The sequence below is a fragment of the Melopsittacus undulatus genome, chromosome Z (genome assembly GCF_012275295.1).
Source record: "Melopsittacus undulatus isolate bMelUnd1 chromosome Z, bMelUnd1.mat.Z, whole genome shotgun sequence".
In the NCBI taxonomy this organism is placed as follows: domain Eukaryota; kingdom Metazoa; phylum Chordata; class Aves; order Psittaciformes; family Psittaculidae; genus Melopsittacus; species Melopsittacus undulatus.
Genome location: NC_047557.1, coordinates 44,335,287 through 44,355,064, shown reverse-complemented (window position 1 = coordinate 44,355,064; position 19,778 = coordinate 44,335,287). Strand labels below are relative to the sequence as shown.

At 37.7% G+C, this 19,778-nt stretch overlaps 1 protein-coding gene across 1 annotated transcript in view; it reads right to left on the bottom strand.

The window, feature by feature from the left end:
• Positions 1–19,564, bottom strand: part of ERCC6L2 (ERCC excision repair 6 like 2) — a 31,748-nt gene extending 12,184 nt beyond the window's left edge. The window contains exons 1-10 of the mRNA XM_031054230.2: positions 19,182–19,564; positions 17,413–17,626; positions 15,073–15,497; positions 11,935–12,054; positions 10,205–10,398; positions 8,254–8,415; positions 6,795–7,002; positions 5,248–5,388; positions 3,634–3,747; positions 2,035–2,154 (exon numbers count right to left, since the gene is read on the bottom strand). Coding sequence (XP_030910090.1) covers positions 2,035–2,154; positions 3,634–3,747; positions 5,248–5,388; positions 6,795–7,002; positions 8,254–8,415; positions 10,205–10,398; positions 11,935–12,054; positions 15,073–15,497; positions 17,413–17,422 — 1,494 coding nt within the window. The 5' untranslated portion in view covers positions 17,423–17,626; positions 19,182–19,564. The remainder of the gene's footprint in view (positions 1–2,034; positions 2,155–3,633; positions 3,748–5,247; positions 5,389–6,794; positions 7,003–8,253; positions 8,416–10,204; positions 10,399–11,934; positions 12,055–15,072; positions 15,498–17,412; positions 17,627–19,181) is intronic.
• Between the last annotated feature and the right edge of the window lie 214 nt (positions 19,565–19,778).

Below are 19,778 nucleotides of genomic sequence, written 5' to 3'. Positions count from 1 at the left end.
GGCATTTGGGATTTCAGGTATTCTGAAGAACAGCTCTGACTAACAAGGAAAAATACTGGTTTTGCACCAAAAAGAAATAAATCCTATGCTTGTGCATCAACTCCTGAAAGTTAAGTCTGAAAAAGACACATTTGATCAGACTCAAATGAAAGCAGAGTGCTCTTTTTAAGAGACCACATGGATTTAAATGTGTATCTCTCCATTATTACTGTGTGAGTCGTCTGTGACGAAGTGGTACCTATCACATTTAAGAACACCTTGTTTGCATATAGATGTCCACGTTAGCCTACAGTGTTTTTACGCTACAGAGCCACATCTGCCTGGGTTAGGGTTATGATTAACGGCAGAAGCTACTGTAATTTGCAAGGTGCTCCAAAACACATTCATATTTCTACTCAAATAATGATAATGTCCTAGATAAAAATAAATAACAGCCTCTGCTCTTTTGCCACCACAGTTATGCTCATACTCTGACTCTGCAGTTGCAGAACCTTTTTCCTTACAACCCAAGATCACCGCACACAAGCATGAGAAAAACCCTACTGCTACCAGCCAAGGTTATACCAACCAACACAGCCACAGCCAGCTGCACCCCCAAAAAGTCACTACAGTCTGTGCTGTCTGAAAAGCAATTTTGACCTACAGCCATTGTGTGGAACAGATTCCTCTCAACAGGCAGATAATCTTGGGACCTCTGTCTTAACTCAGTCATTTCTGCTTGCCTGTGTTGTTTGCTACTCCATCAAAACATACATAATCAAAATGTTGTAAGGCAGTGCTGGAGTGTAGGATGCAACAGCCTTACGAGACAAATTTGCAGAGCAAGGAAAATTATTTTTAACCAATAAAAAAAGAGCTTCATAAGCACTACTGAAGATCACATACTTAGTTTTTACAGGTATGTATTAAATATTTGCTGGCAATTAAACAATAAAGCTGCCTTTCATGAAATGACTGTTTATAATCAAGCTAATATGCAGGCCTCTCATATGTATGTAGTAACAGAAAAGAAAGATATTTCTCACATAATAACAAATCAACAAAGTGATAACCACTACTGCTACTAGAAAAATGTGGCACTGCCACTGCTTCCCTGACAGTCTCAACTAGCAACTGTAAATATGAAGATTCACAGAGAACAAAAATATAATACACTCAATCCTACATAGCTTCTCACCTTCAGTTGCTCTCAGGCCAGAAACACTCCTAAACCTAGTATGGTTTTCTTTCGAATTAGTTATATTAAACGTCTTTTCCAGTTATTCATCTTGTTCCCCTCTGAAACCAGAGAAAGTCACCACTTTTCAGGTAAGGAGTTTTACAGGTTTAGACTTAACACATTTATTTTGTTCATCTTTAATGTGGCTATTACTGGTTTCATTTGATGTCTGAAGGGTTAGAAGACAAAATTAGCACTCAGTACATCTTCACCAGTTCTGTGCTACTCATGATTGTGTAGGTCCCTTTTGAATTCATCCTAAAACATTTTTTCCAGGCGGAAGAGCCCCATCATATTTGGTTGTTTCTGTCCCACTGTACTGATCACCTTTGTGGCCCTTTCCTGAACCTTTCTCTGAACCTTTTCAAGGTCTAACAGATGCTTTTTGAGAGAAGGCACTGAAACTACCCACAATATTGAAGGTGTGCGGAAATCATTAAGCCCATAATGATTTTGTTTTGCTCTGTTTCCCAAGTATTTCTGATTGCCACGGCATCAGTGGTTTCATGGAACTCTGTCATAATATGACCCTAACCCCTTGAGTGTAAGGGTCATTTCTGTGCCCATCACTGAATATGTGAAGCTTACATCCTAGATTATCTCAGTATCACAGATCACTCCCTCCAGTCTGCCCACAGACACCCTGATCTATGACAAGTGCTACCTGTTGTCATGGCAGCACAACATATATTATTCCTAACAGAATTATTAAAAACCAGTAACCATTAGGTGAACATTTTCTTATAAGCATCTACTACACTAGCAGATCTATTACTATTACCAACACTTAATTTTCCTCTAAAGAACACATTTACCTTCATTTTTCCACTGTACTTTGGATCTGAAATGGTTTCAAAGGCTGCATCTTTGCTTAACTGCACAAAATCTGGAAAACTGGAAAATACTTGGTTGCACACCCGTTTGATATGTGCTTCCTGGAAAAAAAGGCAGAAAGTTTGAGTAAGCACTAAAAATTACAGAACTACACTGGGAAACCAGTAAGCCATACAAGGAGTCAAACAGGGACAAACAAGTGATCTGCTGAAGTAACTCAAGCAGAATGACTCCAGTGTTTTTATCCAGTTCTCTGCAAGAGTGCTCGATAAAACATCTCCTGTGTGTTTCAGTTTGCTTCATTAAAAAAGGATCTTAATCTGAAACCATGGATTCTAGTTACTACAATAAGAGATGTTCAAAATTTCTTCTCCTGGAGAGAGACAGCAATAGGACTGGCTAGAATCATCAGCCTCAAGAACCCTGATGATCTGAGGTTTGTGTTACCCAACAGGTATGTACCAGCATTTATTTCTCTCGACCCTGTTGCATAAGCCAATACGTGAATTACATCCTGTTCCACCAATCTGACAAAAAAAAAAAAAACCAATACGTGGAATGCATTTAAACTGTTCAAAAGCCACTGCTAGAATTTGGGTAGCTCAGATCTTGAACATGACTACACACTACAGGTCTACCTTTCCAGAAGGACAGAAAACATCTTGTGACTCACCTAAGAAGAGCACATGTGACAGACTTTAATCCTAAAGGTAAGAAATACTACAAAATACCAGTTTCTTCAGTAAATTTGAGAGGCTAATAATTACGTGCAATGTAAGATACTAAGTCTCAGATTACTCCTATATTGTTATTCCTGTGGCTATTTAAACTCTCAAATATTACTACAACAAAAAATACATCCACAGTACAAAAAAAAATGAAACAAATGAAACAAACAAACCAAAACAAAACCAACACTGAAAACATTTGGGTGTATACTGCTTATAAGACCATTAATACTTCCTAACACTTCCTAAAAAAGCAAAACTGCTTTAATGGAACAAACTTGCCAGAATTAGCTAGGATTTTCTCATTTCCATTCCTCTGTGGCTTCTGAGGGGAAGTGGCAACACCCCTTGATCCCTCTGCTCATTCTTGGATTTTATTGCTCATATACAATCATTTTAACAAACTGCGGGTCTTGTAGGTTAGCTGCCACAGTAACAAGACAAACTGATACCAATCTCTCACTGAATATGAAGTACCACAGGAAAAAAAAATCAACACATTCTAATTGCTATCATTTATTTATTTCCACAAATACATTCCTTTTACTAGGCACTTGCCATAAATGGAACAGAAATGCCAATATTAGAAATCACTACAAATTACTCTCCCCCTTAAAGCTCTTTAGTGTGTCTATAACCCTTATTTTAAAATATGCATCAATTAAATGATATATAGAGAGGTGTTACACAACATTACAAGGGCTGCATTCTAAATTACTGAATGGAAAAGGAATTCTGCAAAATATTTTAATGTCAGTTACATAAAACTTAAAAAGGAGGCCAGCAGCAATTTCATTTAAGTTTTCATCCTTTTTTCCATTAGACCATCTTTTACATACTTCCGAGACTAACCTGCTGCTTGCTAGTGTTGTCTGTCTGCAGCAGTGCAGCATGATTTGCAACCTTCTGTAGAATTGTCAGGTAACTGAAGTGCAGCGACTTAATTGTTTCACCATAAGCATTTTCCTACTCCCCATAAAAAAAAACCCCAAAACAGACAAGAATGGTTATGCAAATAGTCCTGAAAATAAGAAATCACCTACAACAACTACTAGCTTTACAAGGTTTAATGCATTAGCGATTGTAAGTAGTACTATAATTAATGCCAAATAGATGTATACTGTATTTCTAACAAAAATTAAATGGCTTTTTTTTCACTCAGCTTTGTAATACTATTAACAGAAAACATCTTCTCAAAAAGAAAAACCCCACCACTATGTTCATAATTCAATAAACATTTCAGATAGCATGGTATCTACAGAAATTACTAAAATAACCAAGAATTCCTCAATGGACCCCAAAAAATAAGACAAAATTTACAAGTGATGCAAAAGTAAATCAAACCAGAAGTGTTTGTATTAATTCTTATCTAATGACTGCTAACTTTACAGCAAATATGTTTAAAGTTTAATAAACATCTCAGGTAACATAATTCAAACAAATCATGCAGCAGCAACAGCATCAGCTATTTTTCTGGTTATAGTTGACCAATTCAACCAATATTTGTTTCCTTTTCCTTTCACAAGTAACTAAGTTACATGGTTAACTTTGGAATAAGACGGTCCTTAAGAGCACTTAAGTATCTGCAGGCTTGCCTACTGCCCTTTGTGAATAAAGTTTAATAGCATTTTAATTTTTCTACAAGACATCATGAGAAATAAAGTCTGCAAAGAACTAAGACTTGTATAATCATGAAATATTAAACAGGCTGATTGGAAGACTGTTTTAAAAGAATGGTGTGAAGACTGAATAAGCTATATCATTTTGAAAAAAAAAAGCCCAAACAAAAAACAACAAATACACCCCAAAACATGAGGATCAAAACAAGCCAGAAGGAAAACAGGGAAATGCAGGTACGAGACATGCTTCTAAATGTTTAAGATGTGCTTAATCTGAGTGACATGGGCAAAACAAACCCAAAGCTGGACTCACTGAATGCTAAAGAAGTCCATGAAAGACAGAAGAAATCTACAAAGCTGCTACTACTGAACAAAGTTCTGCTTGTGCTCTACAGCTACTGTCAGAGTTCTCTTTTCAATGACGCAAAGCACGTCAATTCAATTCAACTGCAGTTGTAATGCAAAGCCCACCAAACTGCTAGGTCTAGAATGCCTTTGGTTTGCAGCTTCTGCACAGACTGCCTGAGGCACATGGGAGCAGTATGCCTGAAACATCCTGAACATGCCAATGCAATACCCACACCAACATCAACTATATCACAGGTGAACTTAAGATAAAGGTCCCAAATTTACTGCATAAACACCTTCTTAGGGCATGCAAAACAGCGATCCCAAAGTGCCTAACACCATGATGCTCCTGATGCACCCACCCCTGTTTCCAGTCAGGACTTCCCAAACAGATGGCTTACCAGCATGCAGCCATTTCAATCAGCATTTCATCCCCACTGAGTCTCTGGAGAAAACCAGAAACATTACATTCTAAAATCCAAACAGTACAAGTTCTTACTTTGTAACAGCAGTTCTTTCTTTTACGACCGCTGTTGCAGCTGCAGGGCTCTCCTGCTAGTAATACTAAGCTCACATCCTCTGTCTCTAGCACAGCCTGGTACACGGCTTTTTGGAATTCGGTGAGGGAACAGTATACTATCTGCCAAAGAGAAACCCCAAAAACACAATTTCATGCAGCATGCAATGAAAAGCAAAAGAGCACTGCATAAAAAACATACACCATAGAAGACAAAGTAGCAAACAAGATTATATTTGCTCAAGTAGTTACAGGAAATTATTCTACCAACCAAATTAAAAAATGTGGATCTTGACATCAAAACAGCATTTAATTGTAGCCAAAAATGTATGCATACTTCTTTTATCACCTCCCAGAATTCTACAGAGTATCAATTTCAAGCTACAAGAACCTGCTGCTAGGTTTCTATAAAACTTTCAGTGCGGCTTTTGTAGAGGTGGAAAAAGTAAGAGAAACATGTAACTGTAATTATGGACTTCCCTCTCCTTTGCCATTGCTTAATTTGCCCTTTCTTTCCTCTTTTTAGGCACTAGCTGCTGTAGGGCACTATGACAGGCAGGGCAAACAGAATAAGGAATGAGAAGGCAAGGATCTACACAGTGTTATGGCCAAAACTCTTATCCCTCTTCTTAGAGACCATGGGTGGCATCTCCATGACATCTTTAGCCTTAGCAGCAGGAGACAGAAATCCCAAGATCATTCCTTAACCTAGGCTACCCACACAGCAGCAGCACCATGCTGAGCTATAATAATAAAGCAGTAACTTGAACATATACTCACATTAACAAGAGAATAAAAAGACTAAAATGTGCTAGATTTAGAAAAAGCAACTGACTGATGTTTGTGTTAATCTTTCCTTCCAAAGACAGTTTAGATGACATTATTAAATGGTAAGGATGAAGAATAAATACCAAATTTTGAAAACAAAACCAGCTGCAAACTAATGTATTTGTCTACTTAGAAGGAAAGTACAAGTATGTGCAATAAGAATTTATCAGAACTCTCAGCTATAGTAATAAAATATTATCACTTCATATAATGATTACAATGAACAGGATCCCAGACCCATCAAAAATCAGGGTTTAGGGTTTTATTTAGTGATCGAAAATGAGGGAATTAAAAATTAAAAACTAAAATCATATAGTTCCACGCACAAAGTGTTAAGCTGCAAATTCTGAAGTCCTACATAGAATTTTGAGAGATTTACATTGTACTGGGTTTGTACAGACAAGTACAAAAGTGCACATAAAACAGATGTATAAATCACTAGTCAGAAGTCTAGCTGAGCATTTTCATGCTTGATTAACTCCATTTCAACAAGCAATCATTGTAATTATGTGAACAAAGCACACTACGGCATGTGCATTTTTTCCAAGGCTCTGGATTATTCTGGATTATTCTGAAATTTGTAAGTCCAAGACAGAAACATAAACTACTACAGGCATGATGAAGGAGAGAAAACACAACAAAAACAAAAAAGAAGATATATATTCATTAACACTGTATTTGAAGTGTGCAGGCACTCTTACTCTGTCTTCCTTTTTTGGCAACTGATCACTGATAAGTGCTTTGGTTCGCCTCAGAAACCAGCCAGACATTTTTCTTGCCAGCTCCACCATGGCCTTACGACCTGTTGCTAGCTCTCTTTTAGTTGCAGTGTGCCTCTGGCCATGCTCCACTGGATCAGAAAATTTCTTCTTGAAGTGTACTCTGCTACCCAAAAGTCCTGGTACAGCCCTATAAAAAAACAAAAGGATGTGGGGAGTGGGGTGTGTGCAAAGGAATAACAGCATTTTCTTTACTTTAAGGCAGTCTTCCTTTTTCCATTAGTTAAAAGCATACCATGAATTGTTTCTGGACAACAGCAAGAGATCCTAGAAAAATAAATAAAAATTATGTATATAGACATAATATGTATATAGACACATACTACTTCCAGATACGCCATTTTTTTATCTGCCTTCTGTGATACTCAAACATTAAGAAACTCCCCTAAGAAAACAGTTGCTATCTCCAGAAAAACAAAAGCTCAGCAAACTAACAGAAGTCACAAGTATATAGAAACTCTAAACTATCCAACCATTACTGTTCTGAAGCCTGAACTGGAAGCTAAGCAGTCATGTTCTCATTTTTTACTGTTTTTATTAGAATCACATTATGCAGAAATTACAATTTACTAAATAAAATCTTAAGATACCCAACAGCAAAAAGGGTTTGTTACTCACTGGCAGCTTTACATACTGGAACAATTTATTAACAATATCAGCATAGTTTTAATGGACTGGATGCAACACTAAGCTTACTGTTAAAATATTTTCTTCCCCATATTTCAATTCACTACGTATATCCCTATATTTAAGGTATATTTGCTCTCTTCCTCCTCTGTAGAGCATCTCCAGAAAGTCTCCCATATTTCAGTTTCTATCTATGGCTCGTTCCACCCCTCCTGCTCCATTTTCTTGGACAAGACTATTGCTTTGCAATTATGTGCACTTGCATATTTTGGAAAACAGTAAGATATCATTACTCTCATCTTCTATATAAGTCAGAATAACCTGCATATATTGGACAGAGCAAATGTGCAACAGTGTTCAGACTTTTGTAATGATTCTCTATCTACCCTGTGGAGGTCAGAAGAAGGGAAAAGTCTGTCCTTGGAAAAGAAAGGTAAAGATGGAGGGTGGGAAGGGGATGGGTCACATTTTAACTGCTTCCCAAATTCCCCAAAGAAGCCAGACCTGAGGAATTCCACATGTACTAAATAACAGAAAAACTCATACCAGGAGTTTACCTCTGCAGATGCACTGGAAAAACATACTTACATACCGACAAAACATTGGGTTTTTTTGGGGAGGATTATTTGTTGGGTTTTCTTACACAGATGGGTCCATACCATCCATCTACTCCCCAGCCCCACTACATGGTTAACATATAGAGGTGTTTGCCCATTAAAAAAAAAAAAAAGAAAAAAAAATATAGCTTATTTACCAGTCCATAACACACCAAAGTTCCTTCATATTGTTCTGAAGTATGGTTCCAGTAAGACCAATGCGAACACTGCATTTTAATGACTTCATGGTTTGAGTTATTTGAGCCTTTGGATTCTTGATTCTATGTGCTTCATCCACTATTACAGCAGACCATTCTACACTGCAGATCAACAAAAAATACTGTATTAACTGAAACTGCTTATCCCATCATTCTACATTAAGTCAGCCACACAAGCAGCTGTGATTATTATAAGACACTATTACTTTTTGATTGCATTACACTACTCAGCTCCTCTATAGGCTGTTTGTTTAATAAATTCAACTGCCATAGGTGAGTATAATGGCTGAACTACATAGCCAAATAAATGAACTAATGCTAAATGTATCAAATGCTTTCTCTGAAGAAAGCAGCTTTCAATATCTGGAGCAATCAACCCAGCGTATCTCATCAGCACCAATTTCGCTCATAAGTAAGAGTCAGAAAAATTAAATCTCTAAAGATAAACTACTGAAAAATGCCTACGCAGGTATGCTTCTTTTTCCCAGTGAAATCTATCCATGTAACCAGAAGTAGACTGAAAGAACTTGAATCTGCATGGTGTCCTACATCACTCAACTTCTTTAGTATATGTATGATATCAATATGGCAGAGAAGTTTAAATATTTTGTGATTTTGTGACTAGGAGAAACGTATCTAGAAGCAAGAACTGAAAGGTATATTGCAGATAATTTGAAGCATAAAACTTGGAGGTAGAATGACCTGTATGCATACTGTGATACTAATTTATCAGGTACGTAGGAAGAAATTTGTTAACTGTATGAGACTGCTTTATATATATGAATGCATATTTCACGACAAAATCATATCCACTTCAATGATACTTCAGATTGCAAAAAGCTGAAACAGACATGCTTAGGAAGAAACCTCTCTCCTGAACAGGCTGTATTTAGTTCACTAATCTGAAAGCCAATCTTGTGGCATTTTTGAAGCCTGTTAAATACATTCCTTCATATCTAAGTTCCTTATGTTCCCAACATCTGGTAAAAATTGGGAGTTTCTGAAGAGGGTCCAACAAACTATCCTATATTAGCTCCTTCAACTTAACCTCTCTCTATGTGGATGTACACGCACAATTGATCCCATGTATTCTTCTCCACAATACTTAATTACTTAAGACCAGTTGAGACCAATCCATCATTCTAGTTAAGCAAGACACATAACCTCTCCCAACATCAAGGTCATAGGCTCATCCAGTCACATGCTCTGTAGAAACAGAATATGGATAAATCTGTATGCTGCAGCAGTGTATTTTCAAGTAGTCGATCAGATCTGGTTTGCATATATACCTATTTCCTGAACATAGCCAAATGAAAGGTAAAACTCCTAGTTTAAAAATGCTGACAGCCATGGAACAAATAAAGTAGCATGTCTCATACATCTGCTGTCAGAAAGAACTTGATTATGCTAAGTCCATCAGGTATTTAAAACTATACACACACAAATATACATCTTTTATCTCAAGTTTTTTTTGACTCAAGAATTTCCTGAAGCTGGTGAAAAATGCAAATAATAAGGAGAATGCACCTTCTGAACATTTGCTAAAAATTTCAGATTTTTACCTTACACTGATAGAAAATATCTTCTGCATATCTTTTAGCTACCACCTGTTTCAGACAAGCAATTCCTATGTCTTTTAAAGAAACTTCATAAATGCTGAAGACTACCTTTAAGAAAACTATTCAATTAGTTACTTCTACCAAGCATCCCATAATAAAGATAACAGGGTAAACTCTGCAAAGACAGTTAAATGAGATTTTCCTCTTCAGCACAGTGAGTCATTGAATTTAACAGTACATACATCACACAGGAAGAAGAAGTACTTGCAAAGAACAATGCAAAACTATATAGTTAAAATTCTGTGTGTAGAAAAACATATTAAAATTATTACCTGTTAAATTCATCCAGATACAAGCGAAGTACCTCATAAGTTGTAAGGGCAACTTCACATTTCCCTTGCCTGATGCGACTGAAGTCATCAACTTTTTTACTGCCATGTAAGACACAGACCTTAAAGTACCCCCATGTGTCTAACTCATCCTTCCAGTTGTAAAGCACTGAAAGAGGGGCCACTATGAGGAAAGTCTGAAAACAAATAGATGTTATAGTATTACTGGAAAAACTGCAACTTAGCACTTCTTCCTCAATAATAGAAAGCAAAAAGCATGATACCTATTTTACTGATTTCAACACTTTGAACATGTCTAATTCCATCACTTTAAAGCATATACAAAAAATACCTGAAGAATCACTACAAATTCAAAAGTAATCCGTTTACTCACAGTATGTGAATACTACAGAAGTACTGTGTATCAATAATACAAATGTACTGTAACACTAAAAAAAATCCCACAAAGTAGTGTTAATTACTCAAATCACACTCTAAAAACTGCTATAAGATATAAGATACTACCACTTTGATTTGCTATAGCATCTGTATACCATAAAATGTTTTACAGATGGAGAACACAAAAGGATGAAGAGGGTAAGTAGCTTCCTCCAATTCACAAGTCATCATATGACTTCAAAACAGAAAGAATTGAAAAAGGTTTAAAAATGTAAGACAGATCATACAACTGATTTAATATCATAGAATAATAAAATCAGTGAGGTATGAAGGGCTCTCAAGAAGTTTCTAGTTTTAACTTTCTGGTCAAAGCATAGGTAACACTGAATTAAGAACAGGTATTAAGGGCTCTCCCAGTTCAGCTCTTCAAAACCCTGCAGGGATGGGAGTGGTCTACAACCTGCCTCTGTAACCTCTTCTTAATTGGCTACTTAATTGGCCTCAAAGTGAAACTCTTTCTCTTATTACCAGTCAGAAGTGTTCCTAGTTTGTTTTTATTTGCTTGGTTGTTTTTCTTCCTTTACATGAAGTGTTACCCCTTCACTTTTTCCTCTCTGCCTGCATGTCCTGAGAAACCTGTACCCATTCCCCAGAGATCCATAGTCATACAAACAGCACTGCCAAATATTCCAATTTTTTTCAATATGATAAAAACAGCACTCAAAACCAGAAACTGCTTAAGCCCTATGCTGGGTAAAATTAAAATTATCTTCAGATTTCTCTCATTCACATAGAGCTTTCAAATGTATCTTTATTAGCTCTAATCAAATATAGTTCCCTAGATCATCAGTCTGACTCCAGAAATTATGACAGTCATTCAAGAAAACATGTGCATACATGTATACACAAGAATACTAACAACACATTTTCCAAATATATACATTCACCTTATTTATGTATCCTGTTAATACAGGTGCACGTTTTTCTTACTTGAGAAATACAATCATGAAAAACTGTAGTTTTCTACTCACTGACACGAGCTTTTCAAATTACTCTAGCCACAGATCTCATACAGGTATTTCCAAATGTTTTGTGTTAGTGATGATCAACAATTTTACCAGATTAGACAATAACAGTTAAATTACGCACACTATGACAGTCTGAAAAACTGAAGGCTTCCCTAACGCTGCTAAGAAGACCATGAGCCCTTAATCCACCAAATTAGCTGAATTTTAAAAATAAATACATATAAACTCCTAAAGCAAGCACAAAAATAAAAAAAAAAGTATTGCCTTTTACCAAAATACTTAAGCTTGTATCACTAAAAGCTGTACCTTCTTGGGGTTACACTTTGGTTCTTTTTTCATTGTCCTCAGTAAAAAGTCTGGCATATTATTTTCAATATCCTCACGTGTTCCCTTTTTGTGCAACACTGCAGCCAAAAATGAAATGACCTTGAGGAAGAAAACAATTCTCAGTGATTATGTACAAAAATGCAAACAGAAATTGAGTGAGATCCACTGAAAAAAAAAACAAACAAACCAACCCAAAACATTTAGGACAAAATCTTGGATGGGATGTTGTAAAGCAGTTTGGGGCAGAGGTGGGATTCTGTTTTGGGGTTTTGTGTTAAATCAATCTCATTTTTAAAACAGGAACACCTTCCCTTGGAGGATAGAGCAACTAATTGCTCTATTTTACTCATTCATTCTCTCAGTGGAAAAGCCCCAGAACACAGAAGAGACTACGAATGAACTTGGAAAAGCTAAAACTGAGGTATGCCTTGCAGTTTTCCATTTTCAGGATGACACTTGACTCAGCATCAATAAAAAAAAACAACAGAGAAAACAGAAGGAAGAGATACTTGCTTAGTATCTCTTTGAGAGAAGCATACTTCCCCACTATACTTCTGAAAAAGCAAAAGGTTTAAACTAGAGCTTAATTTAATAATTTTCACTAGTATGTTGTTTCCTGTATACTCCGTTCCTTCCAACTCCTCTCATTAACTTCAGAACTAGCTCTTCCTGTTGCGTTTGAGTTTCACTATCTTATCTGTCCCGAACCAGTCAAGGTGATTTTCCTTTGATTATAAGATTCATTATTATACACCACAGCAAGGACAAACACCCCAGCATAGGCTATTCCAAACTGCTCCCATGGCAATTCAAAACAGGAAGGAGGCACAGAGATTGGCCAGTCGGTGCATTATCGGTAAAATCCACTTGGGATAAAAGGCATCTATGGTGCTAAGCAGCAGCGAGACCCAGATCAGAGGGGTGTCCTTTTTTGAAAACTCAACAGGCCCCCTTTACTCTGAGCTGTCAGCTCCAGCCCCTTCCTTCTGCAGCTGCTACACAGCTGTTCATAGCCGGGCTGGAGTAAAGCTATCAGCTGTTGATTTCCCCCTAATGGGAGGTGGAAGAGGAGGAGGTGGGGAAGAAAGAGTCAGACAGGAGTACAGAAGTCCAGGAAAAATACCCAAGAGGAGTAAGAGTTGATGAGCAAAAGAAAGAAGAAATCCATCACATATGGGGCCACAGGGTGAGAAAGAGATATACAGCAGAAAACCAAGCATTTGCATACATATTTCATATAAACTGAGGCTAAGAGGAACTGCAAGTTTGCATATGTTTGACTTTATTTTTTTTTGTCTTTAATCCTTTTGAGAGTAAGAATGAAATTCAACTGAACATAAAATCTCCATATGCCTTCCAGATCCTCCATTTCTGGAAGAATGATGCATCACGAATTTAACACTAGAAAAGACTATAAAAGGGCAACTGTGATAAGAAACCTTTGGCTTGTCCACATAAAGCACAAAGCAACCTAAAGACCTTGATAGGAAACTAACTTAGTGCAATCACATTAAGAAACAATATTATTCTACTTGACTTCACCTCAACTTCAGCTTGAAATTCAAGAGCCATACAGTCAGGACAATTGAAGCAAAAATCAGTTCAGAAGTACAAAGAATATTAAAATGCAAAAGTTGGCTAGAACACCCTTTATGTCATAAATCACCCTGTAATTCAGAAATAATAAGGCTTATGCAACTGACAAACATAAGACAAGTTTTCTGCAAGACTGAATCATTACTTGAAGTTTAACTAACAGTTCTTTTTTAACTAAGTGAAATCCTCTTTTACTTCATATCCACTGGACTACCTTTCCCCTACTGAACCTGAACATAAATGCTGTGTTTTATAACAAATACACAAAGATACTCTTCAAAACTTGACACTGTGAGGAAAAGAAATAACCACCAGACCTGATTTCCACACAGGAACACTGTCACTGTGTGACAAATGTGACCAAGTCATTACAGAATCAGCTCTGAGGTACAAATAAATGAGATGCAAGCAAGACAACTCAATTCCTCCTGCCCAGTTTACCATCTTACATAGATGCTTCCTGCTACATGAACTCAGATTATTTGCAGTTCTGAGTAGTAACAAACTTCCGTAAGTACAGAGTTCTTAAACTGCCATGGACAAGAAACATGGTCAAGCTTGAGTAAAATACAAGGTAAATGGATGAAGTTTAGTTTCAATAAATGTGTCAACAGATCAGCAGCAGATACACAAATTCGTGATGGACCTCTAAATGCTCTATCCAGAGAGTTTTGCCAGTTTAATTTACTCACTCCTTTTGCCAAGCTTGCTACAGAATAATACTTCTTTGCACTGAAGGGTGTCTGCCATCATCCTAAATGGAAGGGCGAAGGGCAACAGAAGCTACAGCCTGTGTTTGTCAATGAAGGAATGATCTCACATTTGACACACAGAGGGAGAAAAGAGAGGGGGACAAACACTAGCCATCATAGGATTCAAGCTGCTAGCTAAAAATGGGAAAGATTAAAGAGAATTCTCTAATGTAAAATCACCCTAATATTAGTAAAATAAATGAATCATTTGGGCCACACTCATTCAAAGCATAATGTAAAAATCCTGCTATACTTTGTCTTTTCATCAACTGAACTTGTATTTCCAAAAGAGTAATAAAAATAACATAGAACATCTTAGCACTCTTTCCAGAAATGGGAGTAAATATGGCCACTCCTATTCATTCCCAGTACACCTAAACTATTTGTTCTCAGGAAAAAAAAAATATATTGAAAGAGCAGTCAGATAAGAGCTGTTAAGTTCTTTTAGCATACTCCAGTGCAGAGTGCTTTCATGATGCACAGGTAAATTCAACATAAAATGAATACCAATATTTCAACCACTGTAATTATCAGTGCTTACACCAAAAGGGGACACAGCCCAGTTTTGACGCTTGTCAGGAGTGAATCTTAAATCAGCAATGGCTCCTGGCTCTAAGTGCTGTCCTGGACAGTCACAGCCTGCCACCTCCAACTCCACAACAGCAAAGGGAAGTTAAGCTCACTGACATGGCTTTTCTTGAATAAGTTATTTTAAAAAAAATTAGAAACTCATAGAAAATTCATTGACCAAAAAAAACTTAAAGAATACCTGTATTGTCTTTCCAAGGCCCATATCATCTCCAAGAATACAGCCCCTTTTATTAGCATAATGTCCATACAGAAACTGGGCTCCTTCCCTTTGATAATCACGCAGGTATCTGTTAATTGTATATGGAATAAAATCACCATTGTCAGATAATTTAAAAGCAACTGCAGAAGATGGAAGATTCTTGTCAGGAAAATAAGGCTTTTCCAGATCACCATCATCAAATATTAAGCTTTTCCAGGGTCCTCTTCTGTCTTTGACTCTACAAAGTTTAGTTATTAATATTTTCCTTTCTTCAGACTCTGAGAATGATACAACAGCAAATGATTTTCCATTCTTGTCCTTTTCAATAGAAGATATTGTTCCTTCATGAAGTTTCCCATCTTCAAGACAAGGGGCAAGGCACTTCTCCCCAATATGCCAATTATCTACAAAAACCCACAAAGACATAGAGTGATAAACTGGCCAGATGTACAAAGCATTTCATTATGTCACATTAATAAAACATTGGATATAAATTTATTTGACAAAATGCATACAACATAAAAGAACTCATTGAAAGTAGCACTAGAATCAGGGCACTTGTTATTGTTTAGAACTAAATCCTGAGATAGATATAAAATTATAGTTTGCTGAAACACTGCTATGTTACAGATATCTGGAAGTGTGTATGAAAAAAATCTGATGTAAAAACAAAATTCTGATACATTAAGTTGTTAAATAGTGGCTTCACATACGTAAATACTGATACACTGATGCCTGCAGGTTTAGTGTCCAATTAAAAGATCACGGCACCTTCTTTATTAGACACTTCGGATCTACCAGAATTTACTATTGCAGTGTTAGTAAATTGTTTCATGATTATAATCATATGGAAAAACATCACCTTTCTCACAACACAGTCTGGAACAGGTAAAAACAAACAAACTTATGTTTAGAAACAACAGAAGTGTACTTTAAGTGCACACAGTAGTCTATCGTTTTGTTCATCAAAGTGGCTAACTGCCTACAGCTGTGAAGTCTGGAACTGTTAAAATCCCCTTCTATGATGGTCTCACTCCAGCCTTAATACAGCATATCAAGTATTAACAACACAGATGACTGACCTGCTTCATTTTTAGCTATCTCATTTTTACATTTAATGCGCAAAGAATTTTTTTTTAAATGATACTATATGCTTCCAACAAAGAATAGGGAAGATAAGAACAGCAGTGTGTCAGAGTTCAAATAATCCGCATTGAAAAACCCAATAAAATACCTCTATCAGAAAAAACAAGGCCATCACTCCGCATAGTAAAAAGAGAAAGACCTTGGAAGTAATAGTTGTACAGGGTTTTCCAAATCTGAACTGAGGAATTCTCATCCTTCCAAATTTGTGAAAACAGTTTCGAACCTTCCCCAGCTCTGCCACCCCAAAACAAAGAAAGGGACATATAATTAATTTTAGCACTTATATTGTTTCTTATCTATTTGTTGGAATAAGCCCTGCTACTTCTGAGAAAGTCATTATCAGTAGCAGTGAGAGGCAACTAAGCTTTTTATGGAAAGAAGCAAGTCAGACAGAATCTTACATCAAAGCACATATTTGTACTTCATACCTATGACCAGTGGTAGTCCACTGTTTCTGGGTTTCTCAACCCAGCTTCTTTCCAGAGGGAAGAAAAAGAAAATAGAAAGTCCTGAAGACAAGAAATTCTACCTTCCCCCATTTTCATGTGTCAGTGCAAAAGAAATAATGGAGAAAGACAGGTTCTTCTCACCAATTCCTGAGCTCCTGGAAGTGTACACTTACAGGATTATTATCTACAATGTATGAGATCAGTGATAACTACTCATTTTAAAAATTTAATTAAATTGTATATGCTAAAGAAAACAAACCTCTGCAGTGGTCATAAGCTGACATCCATGTAATAGTAAAAATAAAAGAGTAAAAATAAAACAAGAAGGGAAAATATTTCTCTTCTAAAATTCTTTGGCCTTAAAGTACTCTTTTAGCCACAGAGACACCCTGGGCTAGGTATAGCTTGTGCGTGTAGCAAACCCCAACACTCCTCTCTTTCAAGGCGCTCCATTTCCTCTTTACCACATGCAGATTCCTTGCATTTGGGGTCTTACAACTACAAATTTTAAAAGTATGCTCTTTCGCAGTGTCATGCTTTTGCCTGCTATGAACTTGCATCCCATAACCTAAACTAATGGCCTGGTTCTTATACCAACAAGATTATAACTACAACCTTTCCATTAGACTCGCTATTTGAAGGTTTTTTTCATAATTCCTCCCATCACCCTCACTTGGGAAGTTCAGCCCCACACCCTGTGAACAGTACATAAACTACTCCATACCTTCGGCCATTCCTGATGGTTTTCTCAGAGACTTGAAGCTCAAACGTATCTTTTTGTGGCCAAGGGTGAAGAAGAAACAGTATATTCAATTTATCATACATATCCAATCTCTTAAAATTTAAGGCATCTGTACTATGTATCACACATGCTTAAACCAATGCAAAAAACGTGCACACGAACTTCTCCCAGTAGCATCTAAGTCTTTGAGCAATTTCTGAAAAACAAGAAGCAATACTGAAAAAATGAAAAAACACACTGTTAAATATGCAAAACAAAGTTTAGAATAAGGCAGCATTTCCATAATTACTTTCTTTTACAGTAATATCTGAAGTGACATGTGACAGTAAAGATTCTCAACTTCAAACCAGGATTTCAAATGACAGCACCTTTGTCTTTAACTATGCATTTATTTGAGTTTAATAAGTTGCACATAACTTGTCAGAATTAGAGTTCCAGGTGCAAAGTGGAATAAATTGCATGCTTCAGTGCTACCAAATTCCAAACCTTGTGAGAAACAAGGCACAGAATAAGAAAAAGGGAAAGAAAAGAAATGCAATGGTAGTAAGGACACCACTGCTATAAAACTCCAGAAAACAATGCTGTACAAGCCAAAGCAAGAATTACTGCTTTACCCAGACTGATTTACTAATTTCTTGGGTTATGAAGCAAAACTATATTTGTAGGGTACTATATTTAAAAATTAAGAAAATCATCTGCTATGGCTTTCTAACATGGGTACAATACACTTACCATCAACAAAGGAAGTTAATACTTAAGATGTCAGCCTCTACTCATCATTGTTAAAAAAAAAGGTGTCATTATACATTTACTAAGAGTATTAAATCTTAATCATAGAATCAGCTAGGTTAGAAAAGACCTTTAGCATCATAAAGTCAAATCTTTACCACATGGCCAACCAGTTTCTCCAGAACACTGAGACAGTGTCAAATGCTTTAATAAGATCCAAATAGACCTTATTAAATGTCTTAACAGACCTTACTAAATGTCTACAGCCCTTCCCTCTTCAACCAGGTGGGTCACCTTGTTGAAGGAGACCAGGCTGGTCAAGCAGAACTTGCCCTTCATGTCACACACTAGCTCCTTTCAACAATCACTTCTACACAAAAATAATAAAAAAAAAAAACTCACAACAAACAAAAAACCAAAAAAAACCCACGTGAAACAAACAAAAAAACCCACGTGAAACTATCATGACTGCTTCCTAATTTTTGATGACTGATCACTGACTGTAGGTCACAAATGGAGTTTTGTACACTCCAGTAAAGTACTTGTCAAAGCAAAATTCAAGGACAGTGTAAAGGAAAAGCAGTGCCATCCTTCAATTGTAAAGCTTAACTATGAAGTTGATAAACAGTATAAAAACCCTCAAAAATGCTCTCCTCCAAAAGATGTCAAAGCAGGATGTCATGAGTTCACACAACCACGTTTCCCCTTGTCGCAAGAACCAAACTCGAAATGTATGCTGCTGGTAACAGACCCGATTTTAAGAGCATTTTCTCCCTTACTGTTGCTAAAACATATACACAGGCACACTCCAGCACCTCAGCTCTGCCGTTAGCGAGGCCTCACAGCACCATAACACGCAGACGTCTCCCCTGGGCACTGCCCGCTCCCACGGGACCGCCGCACAGGGACGCACCTGCTAACTACCACATCTGCTTTCATTTTTCACCTGAGAAAAGGTGCGTGCACACAGCATGTGTGCAGTGCCTGCACATCGCTCTGGGAAAATACACGAAGATGCTTACCTGGGACACCAACACTCACTTTAATCTTTGGCCGTGCAAAACCCTTGCCTGGCCGGAGGCCACCCGGGGGCGAGCGCAGACTCTAGGCCTGCCGGACGGCCGCCCTAGCTGCGGCAAGAGGGGAACACGGGCAGGCCTGGCGCCCACAGAGCCTCGCTGGGCACCACACCGGAGGGCACGGGCTGAGGAAACCCAGAAGGCGCAGAGCAGTCACCCGGCAGGCACCTCCCACCATACCAGGGAAGGGAAGGTCGCTCACCCCCCTGCCGACTCGAACAAGAGCCGGGCAGCCTCACTACCCCCCCGCCCTGCCGGGGTGCGGGCACAGTGCTGCACCCACCACCTGGGCGAACCCTCACCACATCCTGCCACAGGTGCGACTGCAGACCACTGGAGGGAGAGAGTTATCGCGAGAAGAGCAATGCGGAGGGACTTCCTTTTTAAAGGAGCCGGCTGTGAAAGGGCGCGGAGCAGGTAGTATCGCGAGGTTTGCTGGCCCTATCGCGAGAGGCTGGCGAGCTTGGGTGGTGCTGTGTGCATCGTTGGGAGTGGAGGAGTGTTCTCACTTGCGGTCGTGGGACGATTTGCGACAATCGG